We start from the raw sequence: 15530 nt of genomic DNA on the forward strand, positions 1-15530 counted from the left end.
AACTGGGTGACTGGGCAACAAAATGGCAGATGAATTTCCATGTTGGTAAGTGCAAAGTAATGCTCACTGGAAAACATAATCCCAACAATACATAGAAAATGAGGGGGGTTTATCATATCATTGATGAGCTGTTACCACTCAAGAAAGATCCTGGGGTCACTGTGGATAGTTCTCTGAAAGCATCTGCTCAGTGTGCAGCAGCAGTCAAAAAACTGAACAGAATGTTAGCAACCATTAGGAAAGGGATAGATAATGAGACAGAAGATGCCATAGTGTTTCTATATAAATTCATCGTTTGCCCACAAGTTGTATACTATGCACAGATGATTGACCCATCTCAAAAAAGGTATCTTAGAGTTGGAAAGGGTACCGAGAAGGGCAAGAAAAATGATGAAGGGGGTAGAACAGCTTCCAGTAGGAGGGGAAATTAAAAAGACTGGGACTTTTCACAAGCTTGGAAACATCGACAACGACGGGAGGTCTATAAAATCACGAGTGGTGTGAAAAAAATGAAGAAGGAAATGTTCGTTCTCTCTTCACATGTCAGAAGAACCAGGGGGTCACCCAATGAAATTTATCGGCAGCGGGTTAAAACTACCATAAGGAAGGTTTCAGAGTAACAGCCGTGTTAGTCTGTATTCGTAAAAAGAAAAAAGAAAAGGAGTACTTGTGGCACCTTAGAAACTAACCAGTTTATTTGAGCATGAGCTTTCGTGAGCTACAGCTCACTTCATCGGATGCATAGCATATCGTGGAAACTGCAGAAGACATTATATACACACAGAGACCATGAAACAAAACTTCCTCCCACCCCACTGTCCTGCTCGTAACAGCTTATCTAAAGTGATCATCAAGTAGGGCCATTTCCAGCACAAATCCAGGTTTTCTCACCCTTCCGCCCCCCCCACACACACATACACACATACAAACTCACTCTCCTGCTGGTAATAGCCCATCCCTCTTTGAAACCTCTCTTTATAATGCGCATGATAATCAAGGTGGGTCATTTCCAGCACTAATCCAGGTTTTCTCACCCCCCCCCACACCCCCCCCTCCAAAAACCACACACACAAACTCACTCTCCTGCTGGCAATAGCTCATCTTACAATGTGCACAGCAATAATCCAAGTTTAACCAGAACGTCTTGGGGGGGGTTTGTAGGAAAAAAACAAGGGGAGATAGGCTACCTTGCATAATGACTTAGCCACTCCCAGTCTCTATTCAAGCCCAAATTAATAGTATCCAATTTGCAAATGAATTCCAATTCAGCAGTTTCTCTCTGGAGTCTGGATTTGAAGTTTTTTTGCTTTAAGATAGCGACCCTCATGTCTGTGATTGCGTGACCAGAGAGATTGAAGTGTTCTCCGACTGGTTTATGAATGTTATAATTCTTAACATCTGATTTGTGTCCATTTATTCTTTTATGTAGAGACTGTCCAGTTTGACCAATGTACATGGCAGAGGGACATTGCTGGCACATGATGGCATATATCACATTGGTGGATGTGCAGGTGAACGAGCCTCTGATAGTGTGGCTGATGTTGTTAGGCCCTGTGATGGTGTCCCCTGAATAGATATGTGGGCACAGTTGGCAACGGGCTTTGTTGCAAGGATAGGTTCCTGGGTTAGTGGTTCTGTTGTGTGGTATGTGGTTGTTGGTGAGTATTCGCTTCAGGTTGGGGGGCTGTCTGTAGGCAAGGACTGGCCTTTCTCCCAAGATTTGTGAGAGTGTTGGGTCATCCTTCAGGATATTGCCAGCAGGAGAGTGAGTTTGTGTGTGTGGTTTTTGGAGGGGGGTGTGTGTGTGTGGGGGTGAGAAAACCTGGATTAGTGCTGGAAATGACCCACCTTGATTATCATGCGCATTATAAAGAGAGGTTTCAAAGAGGGATGGGCTATTACCAGCAGGAGAGTGAGTTTGTATGTGTGTGTGTGGGGGGGGGAAGGGTGAGAAAACCTGGATTTGTGCTGGAAATGGCCCTACTTGATGATCACTTTAGATAAGCTGTTACGAGCAGGACAGTGGGGTGGGAGGAAGTTTTGTTTCATGGTCTCTGTGTGTATATAATGTCTTCTGCAGTTTCCACGATATGCTATGCATCCGATGAAGTGAGCTGTAGCTCACGAAAGCTCATGCTCAAATAAACTGGTTAGTCTCTAAGGTGCCACAAGTACTCCTTTTCTTTTTTCTTTTTACCATAAGGAAGTACTTCTTCACACAGTGCACAGACAAGCTGTTGAACTCATTGGCAGGGGATGTTGTGAAGGCCAGAAATACAGCTGGGTTCAAAAAGAATGAGAGAAGTTCCTGGAGGACAGGTCCATCCATGACTATTAGGCAAGATGGTCAGGGATGCAACCCCATGCTCTGGGTGTCCCTAAACCACCGAACGCCAGAACCTGGGGCTGGATGATGGGGACGGATCACTCAAAATTGCCTTCTTCTGGTCATTCTCTCTGAAGCGTCTGGCACTGGCCACTGTTGTAGGGGCACTGGCACCATTTTTATAGTGGAGGTGCTCAAAGCCACTGAACAAAACTAAATGCACTATATGAGGGAAACCACTTCAAGCAAGAGGGTTCTGCCACACCCCCAGCACTCCTAGTTCCAGCACCTTGGCACTGCTGGAAGACAGGATACGGGCTGGATGGACCTTTGGTCCGACCCTGTATGGCCGTTCTTAAGAGGTGTTGGGTCACGCTGTCTGAAGTTGAATGAATGGGTCATTAAGGACTGGTTGAAACTGACCCAGGTCAGTGGAGGATCTGAAAAGACAAGGGGAGCCCCAAAAACCAGGGCAGTCACACCTAGCAACCGAGGAGGAGATTTCCCCCACCTCTCTGCAGGGCCCCCAGCCAGCAGTTTTATAGCCCCTCAGCCCAAGTCAGCTGACCCAGGCCAGCTGTGGGTTTCACTGCAGTGTAGACATAGCCCCCTCCCCACCCACCCACCCACTCTCCCTGCCCGCTCCCAGAGCTCAGTGCAGAGTCTAACAAGTGCAGCACACCCACCCTCCTGAACCTGCTGCTGTCTAGGGCCACAGGAACTGCCAGGTGGAATCAAAGCCAGGGTCCCTCTTGCCCAGCAGCTGGTGCGAGCCCCACACTGATGGCATCTCTTCAATCATGGCCTGGCCTGGAGCTGCAGGGTCAAGGTCTTTGTTCACATTAGGGGCTGTGTCCACACACAACACATTAGCTGAGAAGGGCAATGCGAAAAAGAGACTCCAAGTGGGGAGCAGCGACCTGTGAGGAGAACTGCTCAGGGAGTGACCTCACCCCTGCACAGGATGGCAGTGCCCGGTGGGAGGCAGTGAGGTGTCAACTTGCTCCTGTGCACAAGGTTTGTGCCTTCGGCTGCAAGCTAGATGCAAAGGAGGATGCTCCAGAAGGCCAACAACCTTAGTGAGAGCTGGTGCCGGGCAAAGGAGGGAACTCAACACCCCAATGAAGCAGCCCCCACGCTGGGCAGATCAGCCACAAGACAACTGTGAGATGGACGCTGACTGCACCCCCAGAGGGGCTGACAGCATTGCATGCCGCTGTTCAGACAGAAGGGGGAGTTGGCCACAGACAGGCTTCTGAAGGCAGGAGATCTGCCACCCTCCTTAGCTGGAGTTGGGGGCCCAGGCTGGCATTCCCAGAAGCACTGGTATCCGGCTTGGCATTCATTCTGCCATTTTATCTTTTCAATTCGTTGCCAAGTACACTTTGCCCTGGTGACTGGCCCCAGCAGGACAGGCACTGCCAGATGCTCCCCATCAGGAACCAGCATCTGCCCTTACAGCAGCAGCAGGAGCAGGAAATGCAGCTGCAGCAGGGTCTAAAGGCAGGGCTCCTGCTGAGAGCTGCCGCAGGGCGTCTGGCTTGGGAAGTGCCAGGCATGTCTCTCGCATAGCAAAGGAGGCAGCGTGTCCACACCAGCTGTGAGCAGCAGCCCGAATACCCAGGCTATGCTCTCACCTGGCTGTCAGTGCATCCGCATTGCTGCACATGCACTAGGACACAGGGGGCCTGGCACAGCCAAGCTGGGCTCCTCACACACAGCCGCCCCTAGGTTAGCTCTGCGGGCTGCACGAGTGCCCGTTCCCTAGCACGTTTCCTGGCCCTGGACCCACAGCAGAGCTAGGCAGCAGCACTCTTGTGATGCTGGCACTCAGGCAGCTCGCCAGTATGGTGGGCACCCTTTATTAATACTTGGCCTTTCATCAGAGACACCACGCCCACCACAAACCAGCTACTCAGCCCCAGTGCCCCTACTGGGGGGATGACTGGCCCCATGTGACAGAGGGGAGCAACTCAGCTGAGGTGGCCCGGGAGTCAGTTGGTGCTGCAGAGCCTGTCTCCTGGGCACTGTCAGCTTAGATGAGGGTTTTCATCGCATCACACACCCGTCACTCGCCCAGCCCTTGCAGAGTGCAGAACTGGCTGCAACTCTGCCAGACCTGGCCCAAAGCAACATGCTCAAGGGGGAGAGTTAGCAGTGGACACAGGGGAGCAGCCTCTCGACTCTCACCTCTCAGGCTCTGGCCTTCAATCCCCTTCTGCCCCACCATTACTCAGGGTAACAGATTCCTCCCAGGCTCAGGGAATCCTGGCCTTTCATGCACGTTGCCCGTACAAAGGCAGATGAACAGCCCGGCCTTCACTGGAACCATGTAGGTCAAACCAGATAAGACACCGGGGGTTGTGGAGCACCATCTCCCCTGGTGGGCAGGGGACCAGGACTCCAGCTTTTCATGCTCAGCTCTGCCACCAACTCCCTCTGTGACTTTGGGAGAGTCATTTGACCTCTCTGTGCCTCAGTTTCACAGTCTACAAAACACGCCTAATAAAACCCGGGGAAGCGTGCTTTATGGGTCAGGTCCCAGGCAGGAGAGGGGAGAGCCGCATTGAGAAGGCCAGAGGTTGTCGTTCTCTGCAGCAGAATCACGGGGCACAGCAGGGGCTTAGCGCTCTCCTCGGTCTACAGGACTCAGACCGGGGGTCATGCTGGCGTGTCTGAGAGCTGACGATGATCAGGAGCCACATGGCTCAGAGAAGCACAGAGATCTCATGGACCAGTTTCCAACTGGCCAGGCTGCGCCTTCACTCTCAGAGCCATGAGCCAGGCCCACTGTGTCACTAAGGCAGGGGTGGGCAAACTTTTTGGCCCGAGGGCCACATGGGGTTGTAAAACGGTATGGAGGGCTGGGTAGGGAAGACTGGGCCTCCCCAAATAGCATGGCCCCCCACCCCTATCCACCCCCTCCCACTTCCCCCCCCCGACTGCCCCCCTCAGAATCCCCGACCCATCCAACCCCCTGCTCCCTGTCCCCTGACCGCCCCCTCCGGAGACCCCCCCACCCTAACTGCCCCTGGGACCCCAACCCCTACCCAACCCCCCCTGCTCCCTGTCCCCTGACCGCCCCCTCCGGAGACCTCCGCACCCTAACTGCCCCCGGGACCCCAACCCCCCCCCACTCCCTGTCCCCTATCCACACCCCGGGGGAGGGGAGGCAGCGGGGGAGGGGCCGGGGATTGGACAGGACGGTCCTGCGGGCCGGACGTCGTTTGCCCACGTCCTGTCCGGCCGCCTGAGCTCCCGGCCGGGGAGCGAACCCCGGCCCCTCCCCCGCAGCCGCTCGCCCTCTGCCCGCTGCTCCTGCCGCGGAGCGTTGCAGCGGCGGGACCGGCTCCGGCGAGCGGGGGGCGGGATTGGATGAGGGGCAGGGGTTTGCGGAGAGAGTCAGGGAGCCGGGGGCGTTGGATGGGGCGGAGACGGGGGGAGGGCGGTCGGGGGAGGGGCCGGGGCTCGCCTCCTTGGCCGGGAGCTCAGGCGGGCCGGACAGGCCGGTCCCGCGGGCCCTAGTTTGCCCGTGTTGGTCGCAGGCCGGGACTCAGAAGTGAGGGTTCCGGGTGCAGGGGGAATGGGACTGTGCAGGGGGTCTAGATGAAGGTGGTTGGGGGTCAGCAGGGGAGTCTGGGTGCTGAGGACTCAGCATGGGGGTCCAGGTGCTGGGGGGTTCAGTGGGATGGGGGGCTCATTTGGGATAGTCCAGGTGCAGGGGGCTAGTCAGGGCATGGGTCTGGATGCAGGGAGGAGGAGCTCAGCACAGATCCAGACGCAGGGGGGGCTCTGTGGGGGTAGGTCTGGATGCAGGGGTCGCCATCCCTGCTGAAGGCAGCACAGAAGTGAGGGTGTCAATCGTGCAATGCCCCTAGAGCAGCCTTGGAACACTCCCCCATCCCCTTTTGGGTTGGGGCCCCCACTATTACAACAGCCTGAAATTTCAGGGGTAAACTTCCAAAAATGTGAAATTGTCTTATTTTCAAATCCTATGGCTGTGAAATTGACTAGAATGGACTGTGAATTTGGTAGGGCCCTAGTAATAACAGAAAGTTTATCACTGCTGTACTCAGTCTCATAGTGTGCTCCATCGCAAACGTGACAAAACCCAATACAAGAATACACCACCAATTATGGGTTTTGCTCACAAGAGTGAAACAAGCCTAATCGAGGAAAGCATACACTCATGCCCACACAGCAGTCTCAAATAGATAGATTACTCTGCGCTTCACCCCACATGTAGTGAAGGTTGACGGACATGTTCCATCCAAGGGCTGGCTGCAATTCAGCAAAGGATAAAATAATACCATGTGTAAAGCACTGAAATCCTTCTGGATAAAAGGCACCAGATGATCATAAAGTGTTATCAATAGTCACAACCACACATCTAATAACCAGAGGACTAAACCTACTAACCAGAGTTTGCTTCAAATAATTCCTTTCCTACTCAGTGGAGTCCAAGGGCTGTGTTATGGTGGGAACGCCAAATCCCACCCCCTTTACTTCACTACTGGTGGAGGAGAAGGGCTTCCTGCTCAGGTGTTGTCCCTGAATGTTCTTTGAGACTCACACATTTTTCTGTTAGACTTGGCTACAAAGTGCCTCTTTAATTTGATGGTTTCCCAGTCTGCTGAGAAGAATGGAAACCGTCTTCTCTCCAAGACACAAACCCATCCCTGCTGTCTAGTTAGAGGGAACCAATACCATTCTCTCCATCCGTCGATCCCCATTCTCTCCCATCCCTATCAGCTGCTTCTTCCCGTCTCTCTGAGTTTTCTTTTTCAGGCTAAAGGTACATTACAGCTCAGTGCAGATGGGCAGAGTCCCTGCGTGTTTCTGGAGAGGCTCAGCCCTGGCCCTGTGTCAGGGTCGGGTGCAGCCTCACCTCTGAGTCCATGTCTCAGGGGAGGCGGGGGGCTTCAGGGTGATCTCCCACCTCCATAGAGCCAGTGAGCGACTCTTGCCCCTGTTGCTGCACCCGCCCTGCAAAGGTGTGGGGATGACACAAGCAGCTGTGGGGAAGCCGTGGGAGCCCTGGCCAGGACTGCCATTTAGGGAGGGTGGAGGGGCACCCCCATCTCGAGTTCCATACCAGAGGTCTGTTCGTGGCACATAGTCGGAGCTCTTACCTGCTGCGCCATGCAGGTGCCCTCCTCCAGCTCCTGCGGTCTATTTCCTCCACTGCACTAGGGTGTCTGGGGGTGGGCAGGCAAGGAAGAGGTCAGTCGAGGGGTGGGGGTGGGGAAGCACGGGGGCCCTGGGGATGGGGGAGGGAGAGAAGCAGAGAGTCCCCAGTGGTGGGACAGCTTCAGAAAAATCTAGAGAAATTCTGCTCCTAGGTTTGATATTGTTTTATCATCTATTTAGTATGAGCATTTAATTGCATGTCATGGCTTGGGCTTTTTGGCAAGCAGCGTATGGAATGCTTAAACCTTGATTATGTATCTTAGATTGTTGTTACAATTGGATGTTTCTGAAGACCTTAGATTGAACTGCTACTGTACATAATAGAGCCATGATAAGTGCATATTTTGCTCCACTTTCCACATTTTAAAATGTGTCTAGATTAGGAAAAAGTGTCAGGGTTAGGTAAACCTCCTGTAGATGCAAGGGTGTAGTTTGTGGGGTGGGAGGGTTGCCCCTCCTCCCCAAACTGCAGGCCTCGACAGTTGTGGAATTTGCGCACCCCTCCCCATGCAGAGTCCTGTTGGCCTGACTGAAGCTGGCCCCCCAAATGTAGAAGTCAAACTATGCCTATGTGTAGACCTTTTACCTCCAGTGAGCTGGTTGACGTTGATTGCCGGGTACTCCTAGAATTAACCCACGAAAAATTCTACCAACGTTACCAGCAAATGAAAAGGATATCATTTCAATCCCATGGTATTCTTATATTCTAGCATTGATTAAAAATCCTTTTGTTTCAGATCAGCCCAAATGAAATTGAAAGATTTTCAGATTTCCCATTGTCAAACAAAACATTGAAAGGTAAGTACACCAACAGTTCTTCGGAAAGTATTTGAATAAAAGACCAATTTTCATCAGTCTTCTTCATTGGCTGTTTCAGGAGGTTTTGTTTTTAAATATCAGAGTTCCAAGATAATGTTGCCACCTGCAGGATTTTTCCTTATGGGAAAATGTATCATTATCCAAGGCAAAAAGTAAGAATCTTTTTTTTTCTCTCCCAAATACTAGGTTTGCAAGAAGCACAGTATCGCATGGTTAATGAGATACAGAGGCAGACCATAGGCCTGTCGTTGCAAGGTAAAGATGTACTGGGAGCTGCAAAGACTGGATCAGGCAAAACCTTGGCATTTATTATCCCAGTAAGTAATTGACCTTCTCATTGGAAGCTTGAGCTTATGTAAAGTGAAGGTATTGGACAGTAAACAGCATATTTTGGTTCACCTGGGCCAGGAGGAGACGTATAATTTGACTGTAATATTTGTTCACGTAAAGCTATGAGAGACTGACGTATGTTTTGCTGTCTGAGGTTTTGTAAGATGGCCTGGGTATATTTTTGTCTCTAGAAATGTTTTGACACTTTGATATCTTGTTCTGACATTTTTATTAAGACTGATTTTTTTTAAAAAAAGTTTTTTCTTGATAGTCCTTTACCCATATAGTTGTCTGCTAAAATTATTTAAAACTGAATGTCTGTATGGAATAAGTGTAAAATTGATCAAGGAACCTCTTTACAATTAATCTTCACTAAATATGTAATACATTGTTCATTGTAGGTTAGGCTACAGTTCATGAAAATGGTTTGCAAAATAGACTGAAAATTGGCTCACAACCAATATTGCTTAAAGGATAAAAGTTCCTAGTGGTTCAGCTGGAAAGTTAGGCTTTGCATTTCTTTTCTTTCGTATTCTAGAAAGGGATTTTTCAAGTTGGCATCTAAATTGTTTCCTCAATCAATGGTGATCAGGTTGGGAGGGCTTAATTTGGTTTTAAATTATGAGATTAGTGATGAGCATTCAATGTAGATTATTAGTTTAGGGCCCAATCCACTTCCATTAAAGTCAATGACAAAAGAGTGGGAACAGAAATGGGTATTTAGGCAAGCTCTCAGCAACCGGAATGTGCTTTATGCTAGATCTTATTCATGCTGATTCGAAAATAAATGTCTAAGTTTTGGAAGGGGGTGGGGGGAAACAATCTTCTGCATACGGTAGAAAGGAAAATGAGGTTGCTTAATTTATATCAGTAATTGAGAACTAGAGCTCTTGAAACAATTGTATGCATTTTGAGGTCCACGCATTTAAAGGGATTTGTAGAGAAGGGGCCTAGTGATAACTGGGACTTAGTGTCATCTAGAAGGAGGCTAGAAAACAAGTTTTGTTCTCCTGTGTGGCTGTGGAAATCACCATGAGTAGGGGTATCACGTCAGCTCTGGTGAAATCCTTTTGTTGTACAGCTGACCACAACAATTTGACAGCGTGTGAATCTGTAATAGCAGAAGTGGACCTGCATCATGGCTGCAGTACCTTTAGTTGGAGTGCTCTGTTTCAGCCATGGTACTGCCTTCTAGGTGTGAGCCCAGTACTGCTAAGGGCATTCTACACCCAAAAATGAAAAATTCTGTGCACAATATTTTAAAATTCTGCAAATTTTATTTGTTAATTAAATGTGGAGGCTCCAGCATGGCATTGGAGAGCACAAGCCACTGGCTGCACAGAGGTGGGAGATCATTGTGCAGCCGCCCCTCCCCACCCCCCCCCGCCCCCAGGGGACAGGGACTCACCGGTGAGGCTGCACCCAACCCTGACACAATGCAAGGATTGGGTCTGCCCCAGAAACACCCCAGAGTCCTGCCCCACCATGCCAGGTGCACCAGGTGTGGACAGAGAGGCTCACAAGGTGGGATCCAAGTGTGGAACGAATCCAGCTGTGGGGTGAGGGAGTTCTGTGTGGGGCAATCTGGGAGCTGGCGGCTCAGTGGGTGATCTGGATGCCCAGGAGCTTGTTGGGGGTTCTGGCTGCAAAGGCAATGGGATTCTGCATTGGGAGTCCAGGTGAAGGTAGTTGGGGCTCAGTGGGGGGAGGGGGTTGAGTTGCGGGGAGATTGAGCTCAGCAGGGGTGTCTGACTGTGAGGGGATGTCCAGATGCTGGAGGAGTGGGGATCAGTGAGTTAGATACGATTGTTGTTATTGGGTCTCTGCATGAGAATAAAATATATGCATAGACTGTAACCCAGTTCTTCCTCTCCTTGAACTTGAGCCTGCTATGGTGTCATTATCCTGGGTTTGTGGCATCACACGATTGTCATGGAAAAGCAAATGGAGTAAATTCAGCATTATTGTGTAACAGCAGCTTCTAGCAGGACTCCTGAGAGTTTTCTCAGTATTAAGTGACTTGCCTGAAATGTGTCAGGCTGTGTGTGCCCGCTTTTTTCCCCACGAGTATGACGGAATGACTTGTCTCACACAGGTGCTCTTGGGAATGCTTCTAAAGCACTCTGGAGACTAAAGCAGCCGTACTAGTGTTCTTAAAAAGGGTAAAGGAAATGGGATTTAATTCTAATCCTGCTGAGATCACTTTCCAGTGTACAAAGGGGGCCTTTTCAGAGAGCCTCTTTCAAATGAGACGTTTTCTGTGGTCGGGTAGTGGTAGAGGTACCGTGAATAGAGCTTAGCTGAATATTGGGGACAGAAGGCCTGTTTCTTGGTTGAGAAGCTGTACCCTCTGCTATACGGACTGACTACCCCTTGACTTCACCACACCTGTGTTGGGATCTCCTTTCAGACGAATTCTGCCAGGGCCTGTATTTAAGGCTTTGCTGAAGTTTCAAGGGAAGGCTGATAAGAACCAGCCTTCAGCTATTTTTGCTGGCAGAGTGGTGATTTGAAGAGAGCACTTTCCTTCTGTAGGAAAAGCTTTACAGGCAGTGGCGTAGCTAGGACAGGGAAACTGGGTGGGCAATGATGGGGCGGTTGGGGATAGGGAGACCGGCCTCCCCCACCAACTCTAGCTGTCCTTTACTGCTCAGCAGGCACCTGACCATGAGGCTGCCTGGGGGAGGCGGGGGTGTACCTTGTAGGGGCAGGGCTGGAGACCAGGGCAGCAGCATGTGGCGCTGGCAGGAGCGGGACACGGATGGACACCGACCCGGTGCTGGGAGTCCCAGCCTGTGGATTCGGGGGGCTCCAGCCCCGATCTGGGTGGGCCTGGATGCTAAGTGGGTGGGCCGCAGCCCACTCAGGCCCACTCATGGCTACAGCCCTGTCAGGTGCTTGCTGACTCCTAATCTAATGCACAGATTAACGGTAAAGCTGCCCTGCATTAGGGTTTCATTGTGGGGGAATCTGCCAAGTTCTTCGAGTGCTTGCTCATGTCGATTCCAAGTAGGTGTGCGTATGCCGCGTGCACAGTCATCGGAAGGTTTTTCCCCAAGCAGTACCCGTCGGGTCAGCTGTGGAGCCCCCGGAGCTGCGCCTTCATGGCGGTGTATATAGGTCCCTGCCGACCCGCCACCTCTTCAATTCGTTCTTACTGCCTCTGACGGTCGTTGGAGCTGTGTGTCTCTCTTGCCTCCGCAAGCAGTTTCCCCAGTGATTGGACTTTCTGTTAACCTGTAAATAGTTAATTAGTTAGTGTTAGTTTTCAGTAATTAGTTTGATAGAAGTGGGGGGTTCCCCCAACCCCAATTCCCTCCCCTCTTGGGGTTCGGCACATGCCTCCATCCCAAGAGTTTAAGCCGTACGGGACCTGCTACAAGCTCATGTCAATGGGCAACCCCCATGACTCCTGCCTAAAGTGTCTGGGGGAGGCACATCAAACAGATCGCTTCAAGATCTGCAAAGTTCTCCGCCCGAGAACAAAGAAAGAAAGGGACTTCAGGCTCAAAGAACTCCTTATGGAGGCAGCCCTCCATCCCCTGCCAGCTCTGGGCGAGCAGGACTTGGCATTAAGCACCTCTGTGCGCAGCGCTCTGGCCTCTGTTAGAGAAACTACGGCTCGCAATCACCGGTGCCACCTAAGCAGCACAAGAAGACGAATAGAGGGCGCTCACCCATGGTCAGAGCACTGAGTCTGACAGCATAAGCGGTATGCATCCTACGCAGGGATCAGCACTGTCGACTTTGGGCCTGCAGAGGGATCCGTCAAGTCTGGTGCCACTGGACCCTCCTGCTAGAGAGTGCCAGGTGGAGGAGCAGGAGCTCCCTTCCATCCTGGACACGTTTGAGGTGGCCAGGGACTTGATTGCTATGATGGTATCGCAGTTTCCATCCAGGCAAGATAGACCTCCGGCACCACAAGGCACGGCGCCGTCCAGAAGCAAGCCCATGATGATGAAGCTCTGCTCGCCTTCCCCACGGCACCATCCTCCCACACTGTCCTGCTTGGACCACCCTGCCAGATTGGCTGAAGAAGTTAGCTGTCTGGTTCTTAAACTCAGCAGCAGCAGTCGCTCGCTGGGTGCTCAGTGATTCTCTGCCTCCCTGTGCTCAGCTCTTGCCAAGCCCTGCTTTTGCTCTGTTCCTCCACAGCTTCAGCCCAGATCCTGTCCTACACCCAGCCTTGCTCCTGCCTCAGAACCAGCCCTGCTCCCTTCTTCCCTGCCCCCGGTGATCCGGTTCTGACCCTTGGCTCTGATTCCTGACTCCGACTCTCTCTTGATTCTAGAGTGACCAGATATCCCGATTTGATAGGAACAGTCCTGATCTGGGGGTCTTTTTCTTATACAGGTTCCTATTTCCCCCCACCCCCATCCCGATTTTTCACATTTGCTGTCTGGTCACCCTACTTGATTCTTGGCTCTGGCATTTGGATTCTGACTCTAGTTCTAATTTTTGGACCAGCTTCTTGGTTTTGGCCCTGTCTCAATCCCTGCTTTTGGCATTTGGACACTCACCACTAGGCATGACTCCCACTCTGACCACTATGCCTGACCGCCTACAACCCGGTCTCCTGACATGTGCTCAGTCTGGTTTGTGGTTTAACCATCTGGTGAGTTCCATGTAACCTTGTGCATGCCTTTGTGAGGAAACCAAGCATCACCAATAATCACTGCATGTTACTGCACAGCGATTCTCAAACTGTGGGTCAGGATCCCTTTTTAATAGGGTTGCCAGGGCTGGAGTTAGACTTGCCTGGACCCAGGGCTGAAGCCCAAGCCTGAGCCCTGGGCAGCAGGGCTGAGACTTGGGCTTCAGCCCTGGGATCAGGTTACAGCTCCCCCCACCCCCTGCCTGGGCCTGAAGCCCTTGGGTTTTGACTTTGGCCCCTTCTGGCCCAGGGGAGCTAGGGCTTGGGCGGGCTCAGGGTTTGGTTCTCCCTCCTGGGGTCGCGTAGTAATTTTTGTTGTCAGAAGGGGGTCGTGGTTCAATGAAGTTTGAGAATCCCTGTTATAGCAAGTTCTTATCTTTCTCTGCTATCGTTTGCTATCCTAATGCCATGTGGGAAGTAGTTTTGTTTTGCTCTATAGGGGTGGCTTGCTGCATCAGGGCCTCTAGTGGTGGAGCATGTACGGGCTCTGGCTGGGAGTTCAGATGTGGGAGTTCAGTGGGGACACTGGGGCATGGCCACTAGGTAACTCGAGGGGATGGAAGACCACGAGTGTCGATGAAGCCCCCTCGCACTAGGCCCAGGTGTCCTTGGCGCCCCCTGCCCCCCAGCCTAGAGGCACTCGCAGCAGCTCTGTGTACTAGGCCCAAGTGTCCTTGGCCCCCCCGCCTGGAGGCACTCGCAGCAGTTATGCTGAGGATCTGCAACAATATGTTGCAGAGTCAGACTGCCTGAAACTAAACAAGGCCAAAGAGGGCAGATATGGAAGAACAATGCTGAATAAAGCAGCTTTATGTATGGTTTAACAAATGATACAGAGAACAAGGGAACTAGCCGGGAACTGGATTGGCTGGCTATATGGATACTTAGGACAGCTTGCTATTGGATAGGTATGCTGGGAAAAAGGATGTATAAAAGCTTGTGTAACTTCCTGCTCTGGGTGCAGGATTGGAGATTTTATTCTCCCTGTACCTTTTTGCAGCTGCAAATAAACTTTTCTGCTTCTCCACCCCGTTGTGATTATTGGGTGTAGCACACCGGGTAGCGAACCAACCTCAGCTGTTGTTTAGCCTCTCGGCACCGGGTGCCGGCAACAATAACAATTATCAAAAAGTGTCATGTTTTCTCTAGTGACCTGCTAACATATTTTGCCACCAGGATAAATATGGAATAATTCTAATGAATTACCACAGATTTACATTGGTGTAACTGAAATTATGCATTCAATATCCTGTTTCAGGTTAGTAAAAATAAAAGAATGCTGTGGGTTTTGCGGACGTGTACAAGATACAGATTTATAAAAACAACATGAAAACAGGTAGTTATGCTGGGGAAAGGGGAAGCCTTATTGAAGCTGGTGGGCATACCAGTTGTCCTTTATTCAGGATCAATGTAAAAACAATCAAGCTCTTTTGTGGAATAGATGGCTGACTTAATAGAAGTCACCATCAAGTAAAGCTGGAATAGGAGTTGAGCCATACAGTGGAATGGGCTTTCACTGGGGTCTGAATGCAAATGCAGGGGGATGGGGTTCGGGGCGGGGGGGGGGGAGGAAGCGAGGGAGTGTGACACCGCAGAAGCACAAAGAAGCCCCAGAGAAGTATTTGTAGTGTGATCTCAGAAAAAGTTGAGAGAGAGAGAGAGAGAGAGAGAGAGAGCGCGAGCGCGAGCGCTTTATGGTAGACTGCTGGATAGAAAGAGGCTTGGAATTGTGAGCCAAGAAACTATTCCTGCTGTCGTTAGGGAAATAGAACTTTGTGTACATTCTTTGTAAATAAGCAGGATTGTGTCAAAAAAATACCTGACTCCATCATCCATTTCTCCCCCTAATGGAAACAACTCACAAGACCCAAAATATTCACTAATTGCTCAGGTCTAAAGGGATAACAATATTGTGAATTCTTTTGTTTTCCTGTTCTGAGATAAAGAATAGACCTGCTTCAGTAAAGAACCATAAACAATGAAAATACTGTTTTGTTCTCTCAGAGCTAGCTCTCAGTAGATCTAGAAAATAAGAGTGTTTGTTGTTACACAATCCTTAGAATTCAATTATTTGCACAAATCCTTTTAATTTTTCTCTGATTAGGATTTAAAAATAAGCAATTTGATATTCTGTATAGTGTTTAGGAAATTTGTAGGATTAAAATCAGCATGTATTCTGTATACATGGCTTTACCATATATGCAACCTCAC

At 50.5% G+C, this 15530-nt stretch overlaps 1 protein-coding gene across 1 annotated transcript in view; it reads right to left on the reverse strand.

Moving 5' to 3' along the window:
- LOC141975284 (gametocyte-specific factor 1-like) overlaps positions 1 to 7443 on the reverse strand; it is a 67568-nt gene extending 60125 nt beyond the window's left edge. Inside the window, exon 1 of the mRNA XM_074935580.1 lies at positions 7422 to 7443. Coding sequence (XP_074791681.1) covers positions 7422 to 7443 — 22 coding nt within the window. The remainder of the gene's footprint in view (positions 1 to 7421) is intronic.
- Between the last annotated feature and the right edge of the window lie 8087 nt (positions 7444 to 15530).

Source organism: Natator depressus, chromosome 20 (assembly GCF_965152275.1).
Source record: "Natator depressus isolate rNatDep1 chromosome 20, rNatDep2.hap1, whole genome shotgun sequence".
NCBI classification, from domain to species: domain Eukaryota; kingdom Metazoa; phylum Chordata; order Testudines; family Cheloniidae; genus Natator; species Natator depressus.